Source organism: Gouania willdenowi, chromosome 16 (assembly GCF_900634775.1).
Source record: "Gouania willdenowi chromosome 16, fGouWil2.1, whole genome shotgun sequence".
In the NCBI taxonomy this organism is placed as follows: Eukaryota; Metazoa; Chordata; class Actinopteri; order Blenniiformes; family Gobiesocidae; genus Gouania; species Gouania willdenowi.
Window position 1 is genome coordinate 1,644,007 of NC_041059.1, and position 20,764 is coordinate 1,664,770.

General features: G+C 40.6%; 1 protein-coding gene across 8 annotated transcripts in view; it reads left to right on the forward strand.

Moving 5' to 3' along the window:
* The window catches only part of syngap1b (synaptic Ras GTPase activating protein 1b), a 137,375-nt gene that overhangs the window by 101,435 nt on the left and 15,176 nt on the right, over nucleotides 1–20,764 (forward strand). For 6 of the 8 annotated variants that reach the window (XM_028471027.1, XM_028471034.1, XM_028471029.1 and 3 more), the window contains 12 exons: nucleotides 227–562; nucleotides 981–1,125; nucleotides 2,590–2,734; nucleotides 3,072–3,308; nucleotides 4,015–4,216; nucleotides 4,943–5,121; nucleotides 5,200–5,401; nucleotides 5,832–6,425; nucleotides 6,528–6,977; nucleotides 8,037–8,210; nucleotides 8,877–9,088; nucleotides 18,928–19,000. In XM_028471027.1, coding sequence (XP_028326828.1) covers nucleotides 227–562; nucleotides 981–1,125; nucleotides 2,590–2,734; nucleotides 3,072–3,308; nucleotides 4,015–4,216; nucleotides 4,943–5,121; nucleotides 5,200–5,401; nucleotides 5,832–6,425; nucleotides 6,528–6,977; nucleotides 8,037–8,210; nucleotides 8,877–9,088; nucleotides 18,928–19,000 — 2,949 coding nt within the window. The remainder of the gene's footprint in view (nucleotides 1–226; nucleotides 563–980; nucleotides 1,126–2,589; nucleotides 2,735–3,071; nucleotides 3,309–4,014; nucleotides 4,217–4,942; nucleotides 5,122–5,199; nucleotides 5,402–5,831; nucleotides 6,426–6,527; nucleotides 6,978–8,036; nucleotides 8,211–8,876; nucleotides 9,089–18,927; nucleotides 19,001–20,764) is intronic. The other 2 variants (XM_028471028.1, XM_028471033.1) reach the window with 2 other exon arrangements.

A 20,764-nucleotide genomic window follows, 5' to 3' on the forward strand; every position in this document is an offset into this window, starting at 1 on the left:
ATATATTGATATAGACGATATTGTAATTTTTTATATCTCCAAAATAGAAAACTCGATATATCTTGAATCTCGATATATTGCCCAGCTCTATTCTGTAGTAGAAGTTGCTCATACTACAGAGTGACTCATCAATGACGGATGGCGCCGTCTTGCTTGTAACAATGTGAATTTCCAGTGTGTGTAGAGTGTGTAGTCACTTGTGTCCCTAATGGTTGTGTGTCCTCAGGAGAAGAGCACGTACCTAGGGTTGGTCAGCATCCCCATCTCCAGCATCACGGGTCGTCAGTTTGTGGAGCAGTGGTATCCGGTCATCCAGCCCAGCGTCCTCACCAAAGGGGCCGGAGTGGGAGGGGGGAAGATCATCAACGCATCCCTACGCCTCAAATCTCGTTTCCAGACCATGAACATCCTCCCCATGGAGCTGTACAAGGAGTTCGCCGAATACGTCACCAACAACTACCGCACGCTGTGTGCCGTGTTAGAGCCTGTGCTCAGCGTCAAGAGCAAAGAGGAGGTGGCCTGTGCTCTGGTTCATATACTACAGAGCACTGGGAAGGCTAAGGTAGGATTACTAATAATAATTATTAATAATATAATAATTATTATTATATTATTATTATTATTATTATTATTATTAATAATAATGATAATAATAATAGTAATAGGAGGAGGTGGCCTGTGCTCTGGTTCATATACTACAGAGCACTGGGAAGGCTAAGGTAACACTACTAATAATTAATAATAATAATAATTAATAATGATAACAACAATTATTGATATTAATAATAATACTACTACTATTATAAATTATAGATATAATAAAAAATAGTGATCATACACTGACAATTCAATCAGAAATACATTAACAAGTTTTTTTATTGTCATTCATTGTGATAGACAATAATTAGGTATTGTTGCAGCTTGAGCAGGTGTTTATGAGTTCATCATCATCATCATCATCATCATCATTTCCTGTGCAGGACTTCCTGTCGGACATGGCCATGTGTGAGGTGGACAGATTCATAGACAGGGAGCACCTCATCTTCAGAGAGAACACTCTGGCCACCAAAGCCATAGAAGAGTACCTCAAACTGATCGGACACAAGTACCTCAAGGACGCTATTGGTGAGTCATCATTAATAATGATAATTAATGATAATAATGGTAATATTGATCGGAAGGATCGAAGATGTAGAGATTTCATCTAAAGATCAAAGCAACCACTGGAGTCGTGATGCAAACAGAGCTGCAATGAAACCATTATTTTTGTTGTTGACCAATCTATCCATATTTTTTTCAATTAGTCGACTAATCACAATAATTGTTTTTGTTTTGAAGCACATATTTTTGAACGTCTATTTTAACCCACCGGCTTAACTCCTCCCACCCTGTTGTTCTCTGACAGCATGTTTTACACTAAGGAAATAAAACTATAACAGGACAAAATAATGCATTTATAATAGTTGTTATTTTTAACATGAAAAACTGTGGCGGGCACAGCCGAGTCCGCAGACCCCGTCCTCCGAGGCTGCGATGGCGGGAAAGTATCCTGGCCGGCTGGAGAGGCGGGATGCGGCAGTTCACAGTTCATGTAAGGACCTGCACCAGGAAGTGGCCGCGCTCCGGTTTTTATCTTTTGTTTACAAGATTAAACAAAGCGTCAACGCTATAAAGTCTGCATTGACTAATTTTTGTAATCAATGTTATCGATTATGTCGACTAATCGTTGCAGCCTCAATGTCAAATGACATGAAGAGATCTATTCTTTATAAGTTTGTGATTAAGGACAGAAACAGATCTATTCTATGAACGTCTGTGATAAAGGACATGAACAGATCTATTCTTTATAAGTCTGTGATTAAGGACATGAACAGATCTATTCTTTATAAGTATGTGATTAAGGACAGGACTAGATCTATTCTATATACGTCTAAAAGAAAGGACATGAACAGATCTATTCTATATACGTCTGTGACAAAGGACATAATGAGAGCTATTCTGTATCCGTCTAACAAAGGACAGGAACAGATCTATTCTTTATTTGTCTGTGTCAAAGCATAGGAACAGATCTGTTAATTTAGTATTATTTTTTAACAGAGGAACAACTAATAGTGGATTTATATTGTTATATATTATTCTTATTTCTGCTAAAGAATTCACTTTCTGATTTGTTTTCTAATACATTTGTTTGAAAATAGTTTTAGGATTTGTTTTAATGTCAAATGATGTTTTTTTTTTTTATCGATTTAGCAAAAGTATAGAATTATAATATAATTATATTCAATAATCGGTGCATGACAAATAGCTGTCACAGGGATGTTATTTTTAAAAAGCCCCGCCCACTCCTAGTCAAGTGTTTGTCATTAAATCCACATTTTATTCAGTCTTAGTGTGAAAGTGCAGATGTAAAGTGTTGCTGATTATTCAGAGCCAATCACAGCCACTAAAAGGTTATTTTGGCTTTTAAAATGAGTCACGACTCAAAGGAAGCCATTAGCGCTCCCTAATGGCTTCTCACACTGGACACTTGGATGTTGTTTTTCTCCCATGATGCACCTCACCTTGTTCTCCATAAAATGTCTTTCCCAGGGGAGTTCATCAGGGCCTTGTATGAGTCAGAGGAAAACTGTGAAGTGGACCCCATGAGAACGCCCCCCTCCGTGCTACCAGAGCATCAAGCTAACCTACGTATGTGCTGCGAGCTAGCACTCTGCAAGATCGTCAACTCCCATTGGTTCGTACAAGTCACACAGATACACTCTGAACCGACTCCTTTAGATTCAACTCGTACCGCCTTGACTTAACTCGACTTTACACCACTTACACTGATTTTAATTGACTCGACTTGACTTGATCTGACTCGACTCACTAGACTCGACTTAAGCTGACCTAAACATCATTGACTTAACTTGAATCTATTTGACTCAACATGATTTGACTTGATCTTCATGAAAACAATTTTAAAAACATTTGTTGATAAATCGCAAAAAGTTTTAGAATAATTATCCCAGAACAAAGAATAAATGTGGGTGTCGTCTGCAAATGTGTTGATGGTCTCGTCTTCTTCGCAGCATCTTTCCTCGTGAGCTGAAGGAAGTGTTCGCCTCGTGGAGAGTTCGCTGTGCTGAGAGAGGTCGGGAGGACATCGCCGACCGCCTCATCAGCGGCTCTCTCTTCTTACGCTTCCTCTGCCCCGCCATCATGTCGCCGTCGCTCTTCAACCTCACCCAGGAATATCCCGACGAGCAGACGTCACGCACGCTCACACTCATCGCCAAAGTGGTGCAGAACCTCGCCAACTTCTCCAAGTCAGTGATAGCACTTCTCCAAATACAGAAAAATACACAAAAAACAGCAGAAATACATAAAATCACTCCAAAAACACAGAATAATACAGGACCAAAAACAGAAAAGCTTTCAAAACTGTAGAAATACGCAAAATTACCCCAAAAAACACACAAAATACAGAACAAAAAACACAAGAAACTGATGAAGTACACAAAATTACCCTAAATACAGAAGAATACACATAAAACCAGTAGAAATATGCAAAGTTACTCCAAAAACATACAAACTGCTGTACCGAAAACTGAAAAATACACAAAAAACTGTAGAAATATAGACAATTACTCCAAAAACATACACAATTCAGGACCAAAAAAATAAGCAAAAAAAACGCAGAAATACACAAAATCCCCATTACAGAAATATACACAAAAGACTGTAGAAATACAAAAAATGACCTACACTGAATAGGAAAAGAGAGAGAAACGGGTTATTCATTTGTTTTCTGATGGAGATGAGGAGAAATAAAGCTGAGTTTAGCCTCATTTTGAATGTAATGGAAATCTAAAATAATGACATTTAAAAAGATGTGATGTGTTATTTTTGAGGCGTTAATGCAGCTCTGCAAAGGTCACAGAAATAGTGTTTGTGACAGAAGCATTACTTTGTAACTAACATGTAAACACACACTGACTCTTGTTTCTTCTGAACTGGACGTGTTTCCTGCAGGTTTGGCAGCAAAGAGGAGTACATGAATTTCATGAATGAGTTCCTAGAGATGGAGTGGGGCTCCATGCAGCAGTTCCTCTACGAGATCTCCAACGTGGACAGCGTGAGTAACGCTGGAGGCTTTGAGGGCTACATCGACCTGGGCAGAGAGTTATCCATACTACACAGCCTCCTGTGGGAGGTCATGGCTCAGCTCAGCAAGGTGTGTCTCTGTGTGTGCGTACATGTGTGTTTCACTCATGTTCTCTCTTATCAAACCTGTCCTGTACTTTGTCCGATGATGATGTCATCTACCTGTTTGCTGACTTAATAACTCCCTGACAATGTTTTGACTCTTTTAGATGCTCATTGACTCAACTATGACTCATTAGAAGAATCACTGGATCAATGCTTTACTCCAAGGCTGACTTACATAGTCATTAATTACCTTATTTTTTTACTAATGACCTTTTTTTTTTACCAACTTACAAACTCACCGAGTCATGTACATGTTTATTGACTCAACTATTGACTCAGTAGTGACTCACTTACTTTGCTGCTGACTAACAAAGTGACTCCCGCTCTCACTCGGTTAATAATCTAAAAGATCATTTACTTTTCACTTGCTCACCTATTTGTTGACTTAATAACTCACTCACTCTTTCACACTCACTTAGTCTATTAGTCACTCAGTTTATTTGTATAATTATTAAGTGTAGGAGTCACGAAAATATCTTATTGTTCATTCATTAACTCAGTCACACTCTTTTAAACTTTATTTACACATTTATGTTAGTTTCTGCTTAGTGACTCAATAAATGTATCTGCTTAAAACATTATTTAGTCACCGTAACGGACTCACTCACTCATAGGTGTGATTTGTTGTGATCCAACACATTCTCATCAGTTTTAAATGAAACTTTCACTTCCTCCTTTGTTCCAACCACAGGACGCCATCATTAAACTGGGCCCTTTGCCCCGCCTCCTGAATGACATCAGCATGGCACTGAGGAACCCCCACCTGCAGAGGCAGCCCAGCCATCAGACGGACAGACTTCTGTCTCGACCCAGTTTCAACAGAGGCATCTCGTCTGAGTTTCAGAACCTGATGATGAGGGATCTGAACAGGTAGGTGTCATATGTCATACGACAGCGTTTATCTGATCGAAGGTTGGCGTTTCTTTTTAATCTGGTGTTGGTTTGCAGCTCCATTGATATCACCCGTTTGCCCTCCCCGACCTCCACCGGGGGAATGATGCCATCGCGCTCCCAGATGAGTTTCCAGGACCGTGACCATCTTCATCGCGCCTCCTCCAAAGACATGTTCTATGTGTCCCGCCCCCCGTTGGCCCGCTCCAGCCCAGCCTACTGCACCAGCAGCTCTGACATCACCGAGCCAGACCCCAAGGTGAGTGTATGTCCTGCCGACTCGGGAAATCATCATTTCATCTACTAGTTTCCCCTTCTATCCGACTGAGGTTTGTATGACGTGCATGCTGGTCATACTGGGTAGCCATCGTGTGATCAGGCTCTAGTTGCTCATGACATTTGCTTTCTTTGATCCACCGATAATCCACCACGCAACTCGAGTATCCAGGCTGTAGTTTGTCATGGCATTTGCTTTTTATCCACCACGCAACCCATCCTAGAGGTATTTCCTGGGAAATACTCTGAGGCCCTCCGATTTCCCGGCAGGCCTCGCGGTAAAATATCCGCTCCACCCTCACCCATGTCATCCGTGGCCACCTAACATGACCCCGTAGGGGCGCCCTAGCCTCTCATATCCTAATATTCAGGTGCTCAGTGTCAGTAAAAGCGTATCTATGATGGACCTCCAGGATTCCCGAATGAACAGCGTGTCTAACCTGCAGTCGGTGGACATGCTCAACTCCTCCCAGGCCTCCATCGCCGGCATGGGCAGCTTCGGCGGGCTGAGCAGCGGAGGCGGTGGCGGCCTGGGGTCGGGCCTGAGCAGCCAGCTGCGGGCCGGTGGGAGGTTGTCAGCTGGCTCTGGCGGCTCCAGCATGTCGGGCGGTCTTCGGCTGAGCCAGCTGAGCCAGATGGGCACCACCACCGACTCGCTATCCCAGCAGCAGCAACAGCAGGCCGCCGCCATGCGCTACCCGCTTTCCTTCCAGAATCCCCTGTTCCACCTGGCGACCGCCGACGGGCCCCAACAGCACCCGCTCCATCACCAGCACAGCCGGGTCCAACAGCCAGCGCCGCTCCTCCTGGCCCCGGGGCCCGAGCCCTCACATCAGGCCTACATCCCGCAGTTCGCCCACGGGGGGTTCTCCCGCAGCGAGGACCTGTCTACCCTCAGGACCAGGGACGGCCACCTGGGTCAGCCCAGCATCATCCACTCACACAGCTACAGCGACGAATACAGCAGGGCCGAATACGGACGCAGACAGATGTCCATGCACATGCAGGTAAACAGGAAGTCAGGCCCATGACTGTTCCCTCATTGGACGATGGAAATGTTTGATTTTGATGACCTCGTGTTGTTTTTGGTGTCTGGTTTTTTTTCTCAGGATAATCTCCAGCAACAACAAATGATGGGCATGACGTCTCAGACGGGCACCTCCCACTCCTCCCTGGCTGCCACCCCTCCCACTACAGTTCAACCAATGCGTCAGAGTTCAGTGGCTCCACCCCCATCCCAGCGGGTCAAATCCCAGACCTCCCATCAGCTGTCTGTCAGCGCGGCCGTGGCCCCCTCCGCCCCTGGCAAAACCCGACCGCAGAGCGGAAACCTCCTCCAGTCACCAGAATCCGGCTATGGTGGTGGGGGCGGCCGGCAGCACGGACCTCGCCAGCTGTCCGTCAAAGATAACAGTGCCCCGGGTCTGCCTCACCAGCCCAGCTCAGCCCGCGAGAACCACAGTCCTCAGGGGACGACCAATCAGAGTGCCCAACAGTCGCCACAGCAACAGGCTCAACAGCAGCAGCAACATCTGCTCAAACCCACCATGAGTAAACAGGTAACATCTGCATCTGAACATATGCCTGTGTACACGAGCGCATGACACGACACGTCAAAACCTTCACCAAGACAGTCCAACGCACACGCACTCCTTAAATGGTGAACGTAATCAGGGAGGGGGGGTTAACCTGTGACAGACAAGAATAGGGGTGTACATTGCCTTGAATCTGACGATACAATTCACGATTTGCATGTCACAATACAATAAGTCCCAATACTAAACAATACGACATACATCGCAATATGTCACAATATCATTAATTACAAATGTAACCTTTACAAGTACAAAATGATGTGAACTACAATATATACTGTATGTATAAACGGTAATTAACTGTAATTGAAGCACAAATGTCAAAAACAAGTGGAATGTTTATCAAACTGTCAAATAAAAATGTTCAAAAAAGTTAAACTTTTGCTTTTACAACAGATTCTGATTCTGTCAAGTTTTTATTGTTCTTTAAATTTATTTTTAAAGTAACCGTAAAAGTGCTCAGTATGTTTTATAAAAAATAAAGTACAATCAACTTCCAGCTAAAATGCATTGAGGAGTGAGGTAGTTTAACAAGGTCTGGTGGTGCGTTCACTGACACCTAGTGACCGGGAGTTTAAATTGTATGCAGATGTACTGTAAACGCAATTACATTTATTTATGTTTTGGTTGAAAAAAATAAATAATCTTGTTTTAAATCATGATTAAACTCAGAGTTTTCCCATTTTTATGACATGATAGCAGTCCTTTTTAACTCTCAATGTTTGCAAAATCAAAATATAAAATACAAAATATTATGGAAATTTAAAATGAAGATCTTGCGGGGAGTCTGTGGTCCACTTAAGATCAAACCCGTCTGTATTTGGCCCCTGAACTAAAATGAGTTTGACTCCCGTGACCTAATAGATAGAGTAGCGTCCTCAAGAACCACGAGTTGGCCTGGAAATCAACCTGATTGTTGGTCTTTGCACCTTGAGAACAATGAGGTTGTTTGTTTTGGTAGTTGTGTAAAAAGCTAAGATGTTGTTCTGGTCTCAGATTCAGTTTTCTGGTGGTTCTCCTCAGGGCTCCCAGACTCCATCCACCCTCAACCCCCCAACCCCGGCCAACGAGCGGACCGTGGCCTGGGTGTCCAACATGCCTCACCTGTCGGCTGACATCGAGAGTTCTCGGATTGACCGGGAGGAGTTCAAACTGAAGGAGTACTCTAAGAGTATGGACGAGTCGCGCATGGACAGGGTGGGTGTCGTCACAGGGACACATGAGGGAGGGAGGGATGCTCAGATCTATCAGGATCAATCAGGAATATCTCTGTTGATTCTCCACCTTTACTTTGAAAGTTCTGAAAACATTTGAAGTGAGAAAGTGACCAAGTAGAATATCAACATGTGCTCATTTGATCCATAAAACTCACGTAGACACATTTTATTCACACATTTAACACATTTTCAGAGACCGTCTATTATGCTACTGATTAAACTTCCTGTTAACTTCAAAACAAGAGCCCTATTTACAAAAGAGTTCAAAAAAATAATGGAAGACAAGAAGATTTGCTTTAATTTTTAAAAAAGGGATGTTTGATTTTTAGCTTGAAACTGGCCCCAGAAACATTTTACATTCCCCTGGAAATGCATCATGGGACGGTTGAGTATGACTAGTAGAAATTTGACGTCTGTATGCTACACTCAGACACCTTCAGGAAAAATCCCATGGAAAAGTGTGATGTGGTCCCACAACATGTAATTGATCCTTTATTTACCGCCAACCGGTGGTGCCTCATCCTCAAATCACGCACGAAATCCATCGTAGTCGTAAGATTTTCCAACAAGATTATGAGCAAAATTTGACATATTTTTCCGTTTGCTAGACATTCGTTGATCTAATCCCACCCTCTGCCTCCGTCAGGTAAAAGAGTACGAGGAGGAGATCAACTCCCTGAAGGAGCGTCTGATCGTGTCCCACAAAAAGCTGGAGGACTACGAGCGGAGGCTCCTGACGCAGGAGCAACAGACCAACAAGATCCTGCTGCAGTACCAGAACCGCCTGGAGGACAGTGAGAGGAGGCTACGGCAACAGCAACTGGAGAAAGACTCCCAAATTAAAGGAATAATTAGCAGGTAAACGGAGGCTGGTGTTGGGATGGAGGGCGAACAGAAGCGTGGTCTCATGTAGGAAGGCTGTAGTCTGCACAGTCCATAAGGATTACATTGTTTTATTCTGTTGTAGCAAAAAACAGTTTTTCTCAGTTTTAGTCTGTGAGTGTAGGCTGAAAAAGAAGGTTACAGTAACTAAAGCTCAACTTTGATTTAAAGGCATTTCTCAGATGTTGTCATCCATCATGTGACATGTTTACCTCACCATAATAATGTGTGGATAGAAAACTCTGGTCAACAACAAAGAACAAAGAAGACCAAATATCTAAACGATGAGAATACACCAGAAAATGTTCTGGGTACGGGCAGTTTGTTTACCTGCTGCTAGGATCACTGGGTGCTAACATGGTTCAAACCACTTGATTTAAAGCAGTGGTTCTCAACCTTTTCACCCCTAAAATAAAGGTCCCAGAGAGCGGGGACCCCCACTGTAGCTGAAGGTGGTTGAACACAGACATGAACATTGAAGAACAGTCATGTGGAGACAGGACCATCTATAAGGGGGAATAAAGGAGAGATTTTTGGGGTCCATCCATAAAGTCAGTAAAATGATGGTCCATTGTTCTAGGAATCTGTGATAACCACATTTATTTATTCATCTGAATAATATCCACTGTTATCCAGGAACGTTTATTATTATTATTATAGTCATATTAAAGATGGAAATCCTGGTTTTAATCAGAAATAAAATGAGTTAAAAGTGGTTATATTAACACAAGAATAAGTATTAAATACAAATAATCAGTGCAAATACGCATAAAAATACTCTATAAATATATACAATACGTTTAATACATGTGATCAGCTGACCTTTAATATGGTGATGTAAACACTGAGAACTATCTATAATCTGTGTTGAGTTGGGTTAAACTTCTAAAGGGTGCGGAGTGAACAGAAAAGGCAGTGATTTGGGGGTTTCTGCTTTAAAGTCGTCCCATCAGGACCAGTGTGTAATGCAGACTTATTGATCCAGGGCGGATCTTTAACTCCTACCCATCGATCACAAACCCAGAGCGATATTGATGATGTGTCGAGGGTTGTTTAATGTGGGAGTGAACGGAGAAACAAGCAGAACATTCCCACCTCTGATCCACTCCAGGAAAGAAGATCTGGACTGAAGACGCAGCCTCTCGCTGTGATTCTGAGGAGGAAAAACATCCTTAACACTGTGCACTAAACCATCACCAGGGGGCGCTGTGGCTTTGCAGCTCAGTGATGGCAGAACTTCTTATCTGATATTTACTTGATGTTGCCTTTAAATCAGGGCGGCCCAGCTGAGCACACACCAGTAGCACATCTGGATATTTCCAACAGCTGTGTAGCACACTATAACACCGCATCACACGCAGAGGTCTGCTGCACGCTTCACCTCTACCACTGCAATGACTCCATTTTTAAATCCGTATTCTGTTCCTTCTTTGATTATTTCATTTTAAAACCAAATCAAAATAACAAATAAACAGTGTGGTTATTTTGTTTTACTGACTTAAAACCAAAACAGAAAAATAAAAAAACAAACACGCAGCGTTTTTCTGTTTTAAAAATAAATCTTGTTCTGTTTGTGTGATATTTGGATATTTACGGAGAAACTATGGACGAGAGTTTCATGTTTTAATCTCACCACACAGAGGGACCCACAGAAGGGGGCGGACGTTTACTCCTGGACAAAAAAAGGAGCAGCACTTAAGTCACGTTACTGATGAACTAGTGAATTTAAATGTTTTTAATACAGAAATATTTTTTTAGGTCGAGCTACCGGAATCTGAACGCCCTCACTTTGTTGTTGTTCTTTTTGTTGTTGTGTACACTAGTTAAAATCACTACTCCTCTGTTATTTGAGAAGGGATCGGGCTGAAATTTGGTAGCTATAATCTATGGATGTGTACGCATCGACGCTCGGGCCTGATTTTTGATTTAAGGTCAAGGGGCCCCAAAAGAAGGGGCCCACCCCCCATTTCTGTTCATTTCCAAATTTACGGGAACATAGTCGTGTGATATATCGTTTCAAAGGTCATTCAGCGTAGATTACGATTATGTGTCACACAGTCCACCCCCCTTTTTACGGCAATTTCTATTAAAGTTGTTTACTCATTTATTTATGAGTCAAATATTGCGACAGTTGGTGGTACCGAATCATTGACACATACCAATATATGAATGGGGCCCATTACTCTGTATGTGCCCTCGTGGCACATACAGAGTAATGGGCCATTTTTCAAATGACTACTCCTCTGTTAATGCTCGTTAAATCGGGCTGTAGTTTGACATGGATATTCTATGAGCGGATGTCTAGAGCCTCTCTGAGACCTTTTTTTACTCCGTGGAACCGAGTCATTTGACTGAATTCTGGAGTACGTGGTACGTGCTATTCGGCGTGGAGACGTTATGCGGGCCCGGCCGATATACATGATATGTGATAAAGAAAACAGAGATGATGTAATGAATCTACTGGTGCTCCTTGTTTCTTGTGATCAACCTCCGTGTGTGTTGACGGCTGCCATTAGTGGCTAGCGGTATTAAAACGAGTAAAAAATATTTAAAAAGCTGTAATTGTTCCTCAAACCAGCCTCACAGTTAATAGTCCGTCACCAGTTTATTTGGATACTATTTGGATCGCAACACCACAAAACAAAACATAAACATGAGCAGCTTTATACAAGCTAAAACATCCACAGGCTGCTGAAATAAATCCTAAATAGTTCTATTGTTTGTGAGGAGGACTGGTCCAGGACCTGGGGAGGGAACCCAGGTGTAGTGGACTTCAGTTCTGATCCTGTTCGCTCTGACAGAATGTGACGTGCTTAAGTTCTCACTCTAATTTTCCCGTAAATATCTAAATGTCTTACAAATAGAACACGATTATGCCATCAAGAATTTAATCTTGAAACAGAAAAACGCTGCTTTTCTCGTTTATGTTGTTTATGTATTTATGGTTTGGTTTTAAGTCAGGAAAACAAAATAACCACACCGTTTATTTGTTATTTTGATTTTGGTTTTAAAACGGAATAACCAAAGGACAAACAGTACACAGACTTTTTTTGTGACATTTATTTTGAAATGTTCTCAACATGATTTGCTATATAGAAATGTGAGCTCAGGTTTAGCACAAACTCACGTCTTCTTGACCTGCAGAATAAAAAGATTATGAATGAAATGTCCACTGTAGTGGATGGTACAGTTTGAACACGACTGGATCAGAGTTGAAGATTCATGCTGATGAAGTGGTCGACTTTCCTGGAAGTGGGTTTGTTTTTTAGCTTTTTAGCTTTTTGAGTCTATTTTAGTTAAAAAGAAAAATACAAACAACAACAAATAAATAACACAAAATAAACAACAACCAATTATTTCGCCACAACCCCTTTTCTCGTGAGGCCATTCCAAACTCAACAAACAAAACAACGTATCGGGGTTCGCTCGCTCCACCCCAGCATGTCTTCATACTGTATATCACATGTCAAACTCAAGGCTCAGGGGCCAAATCCGGCCCTTCAGACCATCAACTTGGCCCATAAAAAAAAGTTAAAAAGTAAAAAATGTAAATTATTGTCCAAATTACCAAATAATTTATTTGTAGATATATCAGCCCTTCTAAATACATAAATTCAATGAAACTCCTCAATATTTGGAAAATTGAATGGTCATTTTAAATCTCAAATTGTTCAAATAACTAAATTTTCCTGTATTTTTTCCACTTAATTTCCCCAAATGAAATGAATCAATGAAATTTTAAAGATAAAATCCTGCTGGGACTGATATCTGTCACTTATTGCCTGGATATTGTTGGTGCCTTACATCCGTTAATGTTGAAATTGCTCATTTTTATGCCTAAAACCTGCTGCCCACTTAAGATCAAACTACTTTGTTTTTGGCCCCTGAACTAAAATGAGTTTGACACCCTTGCTGTATATATTATAGAGCATGTACATTTACACGCTTTTCATACAAGAAAGACAGATAAATACACACACTGTTCTAAAAATATCTCAACAAGCAGATTGGTTCTGATCTAAATGCCTGGATGCAACTTGTCGATTTGTTCACAACTCATGGTTATCTAGAATGACTTGTGTTTTGGTGCGTCCGACGCACTGTTGTTGGTCGCGGGGTCACCTTATCTTCTCTACAAACTCAACCATACCAAAGTTTTCAGGGTCAAACTCACTTAAACCTGTAGTTCCTGGATCGACAGAGTATTTTTTTCTCGTTTGGCAACAGGATGCAGAGGTGGACTGGGACCAACATTCAGCCCTGGCATTTTCTGACCAGACACATGATCAGCGATGTAGAAGATGTTATTAAGTCAATGATTCTCAACATGTGGCTTATTATTTCTCAATTTTAATTATTATTCCCCCAGAAAACCTTAAAAGGGGGAAACTTAAAGTTTGAACCCCTTTTTACCTATTTCCTTTAGTCATTTTGCAACTTTCTTTGTCCCATTTTTGTCCCTTTTCAAAACTTTTTTCAGACTTTAGCTACCGTTTCCCAATAATTATTCTTTTTTTTCTATTTTTTGTCCATTTCAAGTTCTTTTTGACACTTTTATCCAATTTTTGCTTTTTCTTTAATTTTTTTGGCCACTTTTCATCCCAATAAGCTACTTTTAGCCCAATAAAATAAACACATTTTTCTCTACATTTTCCCTCTTTTTGTTCCACATTTTTGCTCTTTTTCACTATTGTTTGCCACATTTTGCTCATTTAATCTACCCTTTGCCATTACATACCACCTGGTTCCTCTTTATTTGTCAATTTTTTGGCGACTCTTGACTGTTTTTCACCCATTTTAGTCACTTTTCATCCTTTTCTTGCCATGTTTTTGCCACTTTTGGAACATTTTTGGCCACCTGTTACCATGTCTGCCCCCACTCGCTCATCACAAAAACAAAAACACCTAGCAGACCGGACCGGCCCACTTCGGGTCGACGGCCCACCGGGACGATGCCCGGTATGCCAGATGGCCAGTCCACCTCTGATGGATGTATCGATATTAACATCATATTTTCACAATTTAACTGTTTGCTTTGAACAAATTTATGTTTGATTGACTGCATCCATATTTAGTAGAAATCTATTTTTCATATAATCCATAGTATATTGAATTCTAATCATTTAAGAGCCATAGTAATGGAAACTAATATGAGATACATATATATTATGTGAAGTTTATTAAGTAATGCTATAATTAAATATTTTATCCATGCAATAGCGATCTTTTTTAGCGGGATGAGTGCAATAATAATAGATGCAATGTGTCTCCATGTGCCGCATGCTGATGAGATGAACTGTGTACTTTGAGAGTATTATAGAATATATAAAACATAGAATTACTAACTTGAACCAGGTGAAGTTAAAGTTCAGGACTTTTGTGCGAAACAACACCAGGACAACTTAATGATGATGTGTTTTTTCTTCTTTAACTTGTTTTTTTTTGCTTTTTCTCTGTACAGTGTTTGTGAATTGATCTGCATTTGAAATGATTTTAATGGTGTGATTATTTATTTATGATAACTTCTGTATGCTTTTTGCTGTGAGTGATTGTTTTATAGCCTTGTCCAGTCGTGCTCGAGTATTTTAACATCCTTCATTCTCCCCTGCCTTTAAAAAAAAAAACACTTGTTAACACGATCACATCCATTACTGTTATTCTTCCTACAAAATAAAGGCAAAATGAAACCCTGTACAGTAATGGTGTTTAAGAAAAAAATTAAAATGATTCAACGTATTGGTACTCATTTTATTTTATTTTTAAAAGTATTTTATTGAAATTTCTTACAAATACTATAAGAAAATACACAAAAATGGTTGAAAACTGAGCAACCAATTAGATAACAGCTGATTCTCTAGTGCTGTCTTTTTGGGGAGGGGCCAGAATTAGATTCTTTTTGTTTGCAGCTGCGTGCTGTTACAGGAAGCTGGGTGCACATCATCCTGGTTACAAAATAAAAGCTACTGCAGAAAAAAAAGAGGGTTTTTTGTCAAAAGTACTCGAGTACACGTGGACGAGGCTTCAACGCGGTGAGACTGAAGCAGTTGACGCTGTTTTCTTCTCAGAGGAAACGGTGTAATTTTCTCCTCTCCTGTCCACAGGAAGCTGAAGAAATTGTTTGTTTTGCTTAATATTAATTTCAATCTTCCAAAAGATTTGGAAGGAGTTCTGGGCTTGATGTGAGTGTGACCAACGTAGCACCGCATAACGCTGACCTGTGTCAAGTAGTCATTGGTTCAGATTTGCCAAAAGGTTTTGAGTGCAATGAGAGGAAAGGCTCAACATTCTGTTATAAAAAAGAAGTATGTGAAGTATCTGCAACTGCTTTTGGATTCAGGTGTGACTTCCTGCCTTTCTCTCCTCTGTAGCACAACATTCAGACTTTAGCAGCTCATTGTGGTCTCCACCTAAAAAGCACACTACACTTCTCAAACCTAGGGCTGAGCGATATGGACCAAAACGCGTATCTCAATATTTTTCTCAGAATGGTGATATACCATATAAATATCAAAAATTCAAATTTTGATAAAGTCTGACCAGAAAGACAATTCTGGGTTAAATTTTCTGATGCATAATGCCACACAGAAACATTTATTAACAAACAGTTGATTTGGTTGATCAATCAAGGATACCATGATCTGGGATGTCAGGCTTCTATGTTGTAAAATAGACATTTTTGGTAATAAATCTTCAATGTTAAATATTCACAATATTTAACATTGAAGATGCCAGTCAAGGTTACTGTCAAATAATCATCATATTTAGAATCCCTGAGGTCCAGAACCTTAGAATTGTGTTTTTAATTTTAGGTATCTGACTTTTGGTTGGCTTGTGGCAGAAAAACCTGTTTTTGGGTGACCGCCATTTTGAATTGTCCAATATAGCAGCTCGTACCAAATTTGAATTCAAAAAGGCAAGTATGCCAAATTTCAAGCTTGTAGACAAATCAAAATGTTCTACTCCTTAGTGATAACGATGCTATCTTATGTGTAAAAAGCTTAGTCTCTTATTTTTTAATGTAATTTATGGTTTTATGCAAATTAGGCTGCTTTTGAAAGCCTTAAAGTGCTTGATTAGGTCTGCTAGTGTAACAGCTGCTGCTCATGAACTATGAGGAAAAACTGCTGTTAAATCTTTAATCCTGCAGTTACAGCCACCAGTTATAGCTTAAAATGTTGCTACAATCTTCCTCTTTCTTAAAATCTTACCTTTAGTGGGAATACTTAGCATACACCCCTTACTTTGCTTCCATGTGTTGGACTTTTACCATCAGACTTCTATGAGCAGCTTTAGCTCACTGTGATCAGACCCTGCTTCTTTATTAACAAACTTTGGTCAATTGATTAAGGATACCTTGATCTGGAATGTCAGACTTCTATGTTCTATGTAAAATAAATATATTTTTGATAATACATTTTTAATGTAAAATATTCACACGTGGTCATATTGGGTTAGGGTCCAGAACCTTAGAAATGTGTTTTTAATTTTAATTATGTGACTTTTGATTGAAAGCAACAGAAAAACCTATTTTTGGGTGGCCGCCATTTTGAATTGTCCAATATGGCGACACCATTGGCTCCTGCTTCTGCTAGATTTAATATGCCAAATTTCATGCTTGTGGACAAATTTGCACAAATCTTCCCCTAACAGAGCAGACCAGACAGCATGTGTGAGTGAGTTTTTTAGTTAGAACTGAGCTTTAAATGCTTTTCTAAGAAGTGACAAGCATTTTAATTCAAAATAAGATATAGAATTTATATATATATTGTAATTTTATATAGCACCAAAACAGAAAACTTGACATATCGCTCAGCCCTACTAGAACCTTTTCCTTTCTCAGTAACATATCACCCACATGAACCATCTCCTTCCTCTTAAAGACGCTGTATTGTAAACCACCCATGTTTTACATCCCATTGTTCTCTGGAACGCTGCTGATGTGTGTGTGACTCTGTCTGCTCCTGTTTGTAAAACGCTGTGCTTTTTATTTATGGAATAAAACATCCAAACAGCTCTGTTTGAAACTCTCACCTGTGGCATTTCCTTTTTTCTTCTATAAATGTGCATCAACAACACCCAGGTTTATTGTGAGTCACATGATCAGCACTCAGAATAATGACCAATCAAAGGAACTGTGTATTTCTGGAGACCTTTTGTATGTTTTACTCTCATATTGTGCATTCTTCTCTTGTTTTTTATGCTTTTTGACATTTTGAATTGTCTTATCTTCCTGTTGTTTTGTTTGTGTTCTTTTGTAATTTTGTGTGTTGTCATTTCTTTGTGTTTCTATTGTCATATTGAATATCAATCTGTCATTTTGTACAGTTTTTTTTTGTGTCCGAGTGTGTAATTGCTCTGTAATTCTTTTGTGTCATTATGTGTATTTTTCAGTCATTTTGTGTGTTTTTGGAATAATTTTTGTGTGTTTCTTTTGACATTTTGTGTAATTTTGTTGGCGTTTTGTGTTTTTGGAGTCAATTTTGTTTGTTTTGTTGACATTTTACGTAATTTTGTTGGAGTTTTTGGAGTGCTTTAAATGCTTTGTTGTAATTCTTCCATAATTATTCTGGGTCATTATGTGTATTTTTATAAAATCTTGTGTTTTTGAAATCCTCTTCTATGCTATGTTGTAATTCTTCCGTAATTCTTTCTGTCATTATGTGTATTTTTCTGTTATCGTGTGAGTTTTTGGAGTCATTTTGTGTGTTTATTTTGGGAGCCGCACAGAAACAAAACAGGCCAAGGGCTGTGTGTGGCCCCGGGGCCCGAGAGTAGCCCATGTCTGCTCTAAAGCTGTTACTAATTGGATGAAGGATGTTTGTGGCGTGAAGTGTTAGAAATCATGTAAACATCCACCATGTTGTATGGAAAGGGAACGTTGCAGCTGTGGTGGTGAATTCATGGTCGTGGGAACCCTTCGAAGCGTCTCAGCTCATAAAAAGTGCTTTAGTGTGCAGTAAGGCTGGTGTCAGGATGAGTCAAAGGATTTTCCACCAAAGCCTGACGGTCAGTCCGTGTTACGTAAGAGAGGAAATTCCCTGGGGATGATTGGGATGTGATACGTGAGCCAAGTGGAGCGCTCCTTTGGTTTTTTATCAAGCTGTGATGAGACTGCATGGCTGGGCCTTTTTTAAACAGCACTAACCAGCTTTGGATCTGGACCCAGATGTTGGCCATGAATCTGAAGTGTCATGTGTCTTTGTTATCCTATTTTCCTGCATCTTCACTATCGTTATCCGTCACAGAATTTTGGAGAATTTGACAATCAAGATATGAAAACGTGTCAAAAGTTCATTACAGGGATGCTTGTACTTATGTGATTTATAACTTTTATCAATTATTTTGTTCAAAAATGTCCCCGTTCATTTCGATTGGGAATTTCAGCGTTTTAAGATTTAACGTCTTCAACTTTGAACTGCCGCTGTTCAGCCAATCCCACAAATCTACAGGCTGTTTTGCATTGGTGATTTTTCAGGCTGCTCCTTAAAATTTAAATGCTAGGCTAATGCTAGCAAATGTTAATGCTAGGCTAATGCTAATGTACTTTTGTGATTTTTTTTTCTTCTTTTGTCTAATTGTGTTGTTCAAAAATGTTCCCATTCATTTTAATTAGTAATTCTCTGTTTTCAACTTTTTTTCACTCGGTGTAGGCGTAAGGTAGTTGTCAGTCAAATAGGGGTGCGTTTCAGCTATGCTATCCTCACTTGCATTTTCTTCAGGAAATGCAAAATATTGTAGTTCATAATGCTCCCTCTCTTTCTGTCCCCCGTGCCCCCCACTCCCCCTCTCCTACTGTCTCTCTCTCTGCTTCCAAGACTAATGGCTGTGGAGGATGAAATAAGGGGAGGATCCGTCATTGAGCCAAAAACCAGGATTTTCCCCGACCAGGTGTGTGAAGCTGCATCTTCTGCCGTCGAGTCCGAGCTCTTCTTCTCCCTGCTTTGACCTCCCGTTTTGAGTTTGTCTGCCGTGTGTCTGCTGTTCCTGACCCTTCCCTGTCCCTGTCCCTGTCCCTGTCCTTGTCCCTGTCCCTGTCCCTGTCCCTGTCCCTGTCCCTGTCCTTGTCCCTGTCCCTGTCCCTGTCCTTGTCCCTGTCCCTGTCCCTGTCCCTGGTCCTGTCCCTGGTCCCTGTGTGTGGGTCTGACTGTGCGTCCTCCAGACGGAGCGTTGGCGATGATGAAAGCGTGTTGTTGCTGTGTGCATTGCTCGACTCCAGCTTTGGAGATGTCCGCCTCCAGCCGGGTTTGTGAGCGGCTCATTGGTCGCTGTTTGATGTGGAGCATGTCGGGTGGGGGGGGGTGACGGGGGAACGTAGCTTAAGTGGCGAGCGGCTCAGATCTGTTGGTGATGCTGCTGCTGTATCTTCAGGAGTTTTTCTGATGCTTCTCATCCCATGCTCTCCTCTGACCTTCAGGCATGAGCCATTCTGTGGATATAACACACACACACACATGCACACACACACCCACGTACACTAACCAGGGTCAGAGCATCTCTCAAAAAAAATAAATAAATAACGCAGTTAATTGCTTTTTTTTGTTGTACTCAAAACAAAACCTTTGTCATTACATGAGTTCCCTGTATACCCAGAATACTGATGCACAGACCACAACACAAGAAACAGGAGAACGAGAGAAGAAGTTGTTGCTGTGCTTTAATTTTAGTTTAAATAAAAACACTGGATGACAAACTAAAGCCCAGTAGTGTGAAAAAAAACGTTACATGTTTCTCAGCTTTGTTTGACAATACACGTGAGTGGTGATGTGTTGCAGCCTGTGGTCGTAGGATGTGTGACACTAGCCCTTCTTCCTTGTGACGCACTAGTTAACGTACTCACTTAAAACATGTCTGGAAACTGTTCACGTGTGCATCACGTGAACAGGTAAACATTTGACGAATACCAAGTTTTTGTATCTAAAGACTATGGTGTTGCCATACACACACTGGACTGTATCAGGGTCCAGTCACTTCTAATGCTCATCTAAACTTTGCCGGAGTGACCTGAATGTGAGTTTGAGAAAAGCTTTGTGAATAACAATGAAGATGTTTCCCTGAGGAGACACAAGTGGCACCAAGATGAATTTATAGCTATTCTTAAGTGGGACGTGACACAGACGAGCCACAATGAACCCCTCATTGAGTATTATTCAGACAGACTAGAGCACGTTGAGACAGGACTGGGAGTGTGGGAACATATACAGGAACCCTGACTCACTGCCTGAATAAATCAAACCACACAACTACAAATTAAATCAAACTAAAATAAAGTGACTCAAAAAGAAACCCAACTAAGAAAAAGGAACCTTGGTTTAAATTTCCCAATCTTTCCAATCACGAGACATTGTCAATAAAGGTAAATAAAGTCGAGAACTTATAGAAGCTCATAGAATATTCATTAAATAAGCAAAAATAAACCAAAGGGCAGAATCAAATGTTTAAGAAAGTACAAAACAAACCCCAACAGACGATGACTCGTGACATTCTGCAGGTACTGTAAATGTCTCTATCTTCAGGCCCAAAGCTGCAGATCGGAGAGATCGGGAAGCAGTTATGGGACACAAGCTCAGGCTTGATGGCCTTCTTTGATGAGGATGTTTAGTGTAGTGGTGTCAAGAGATTAAAAAAATGGTGTGATTAATTAATCATGTTCTG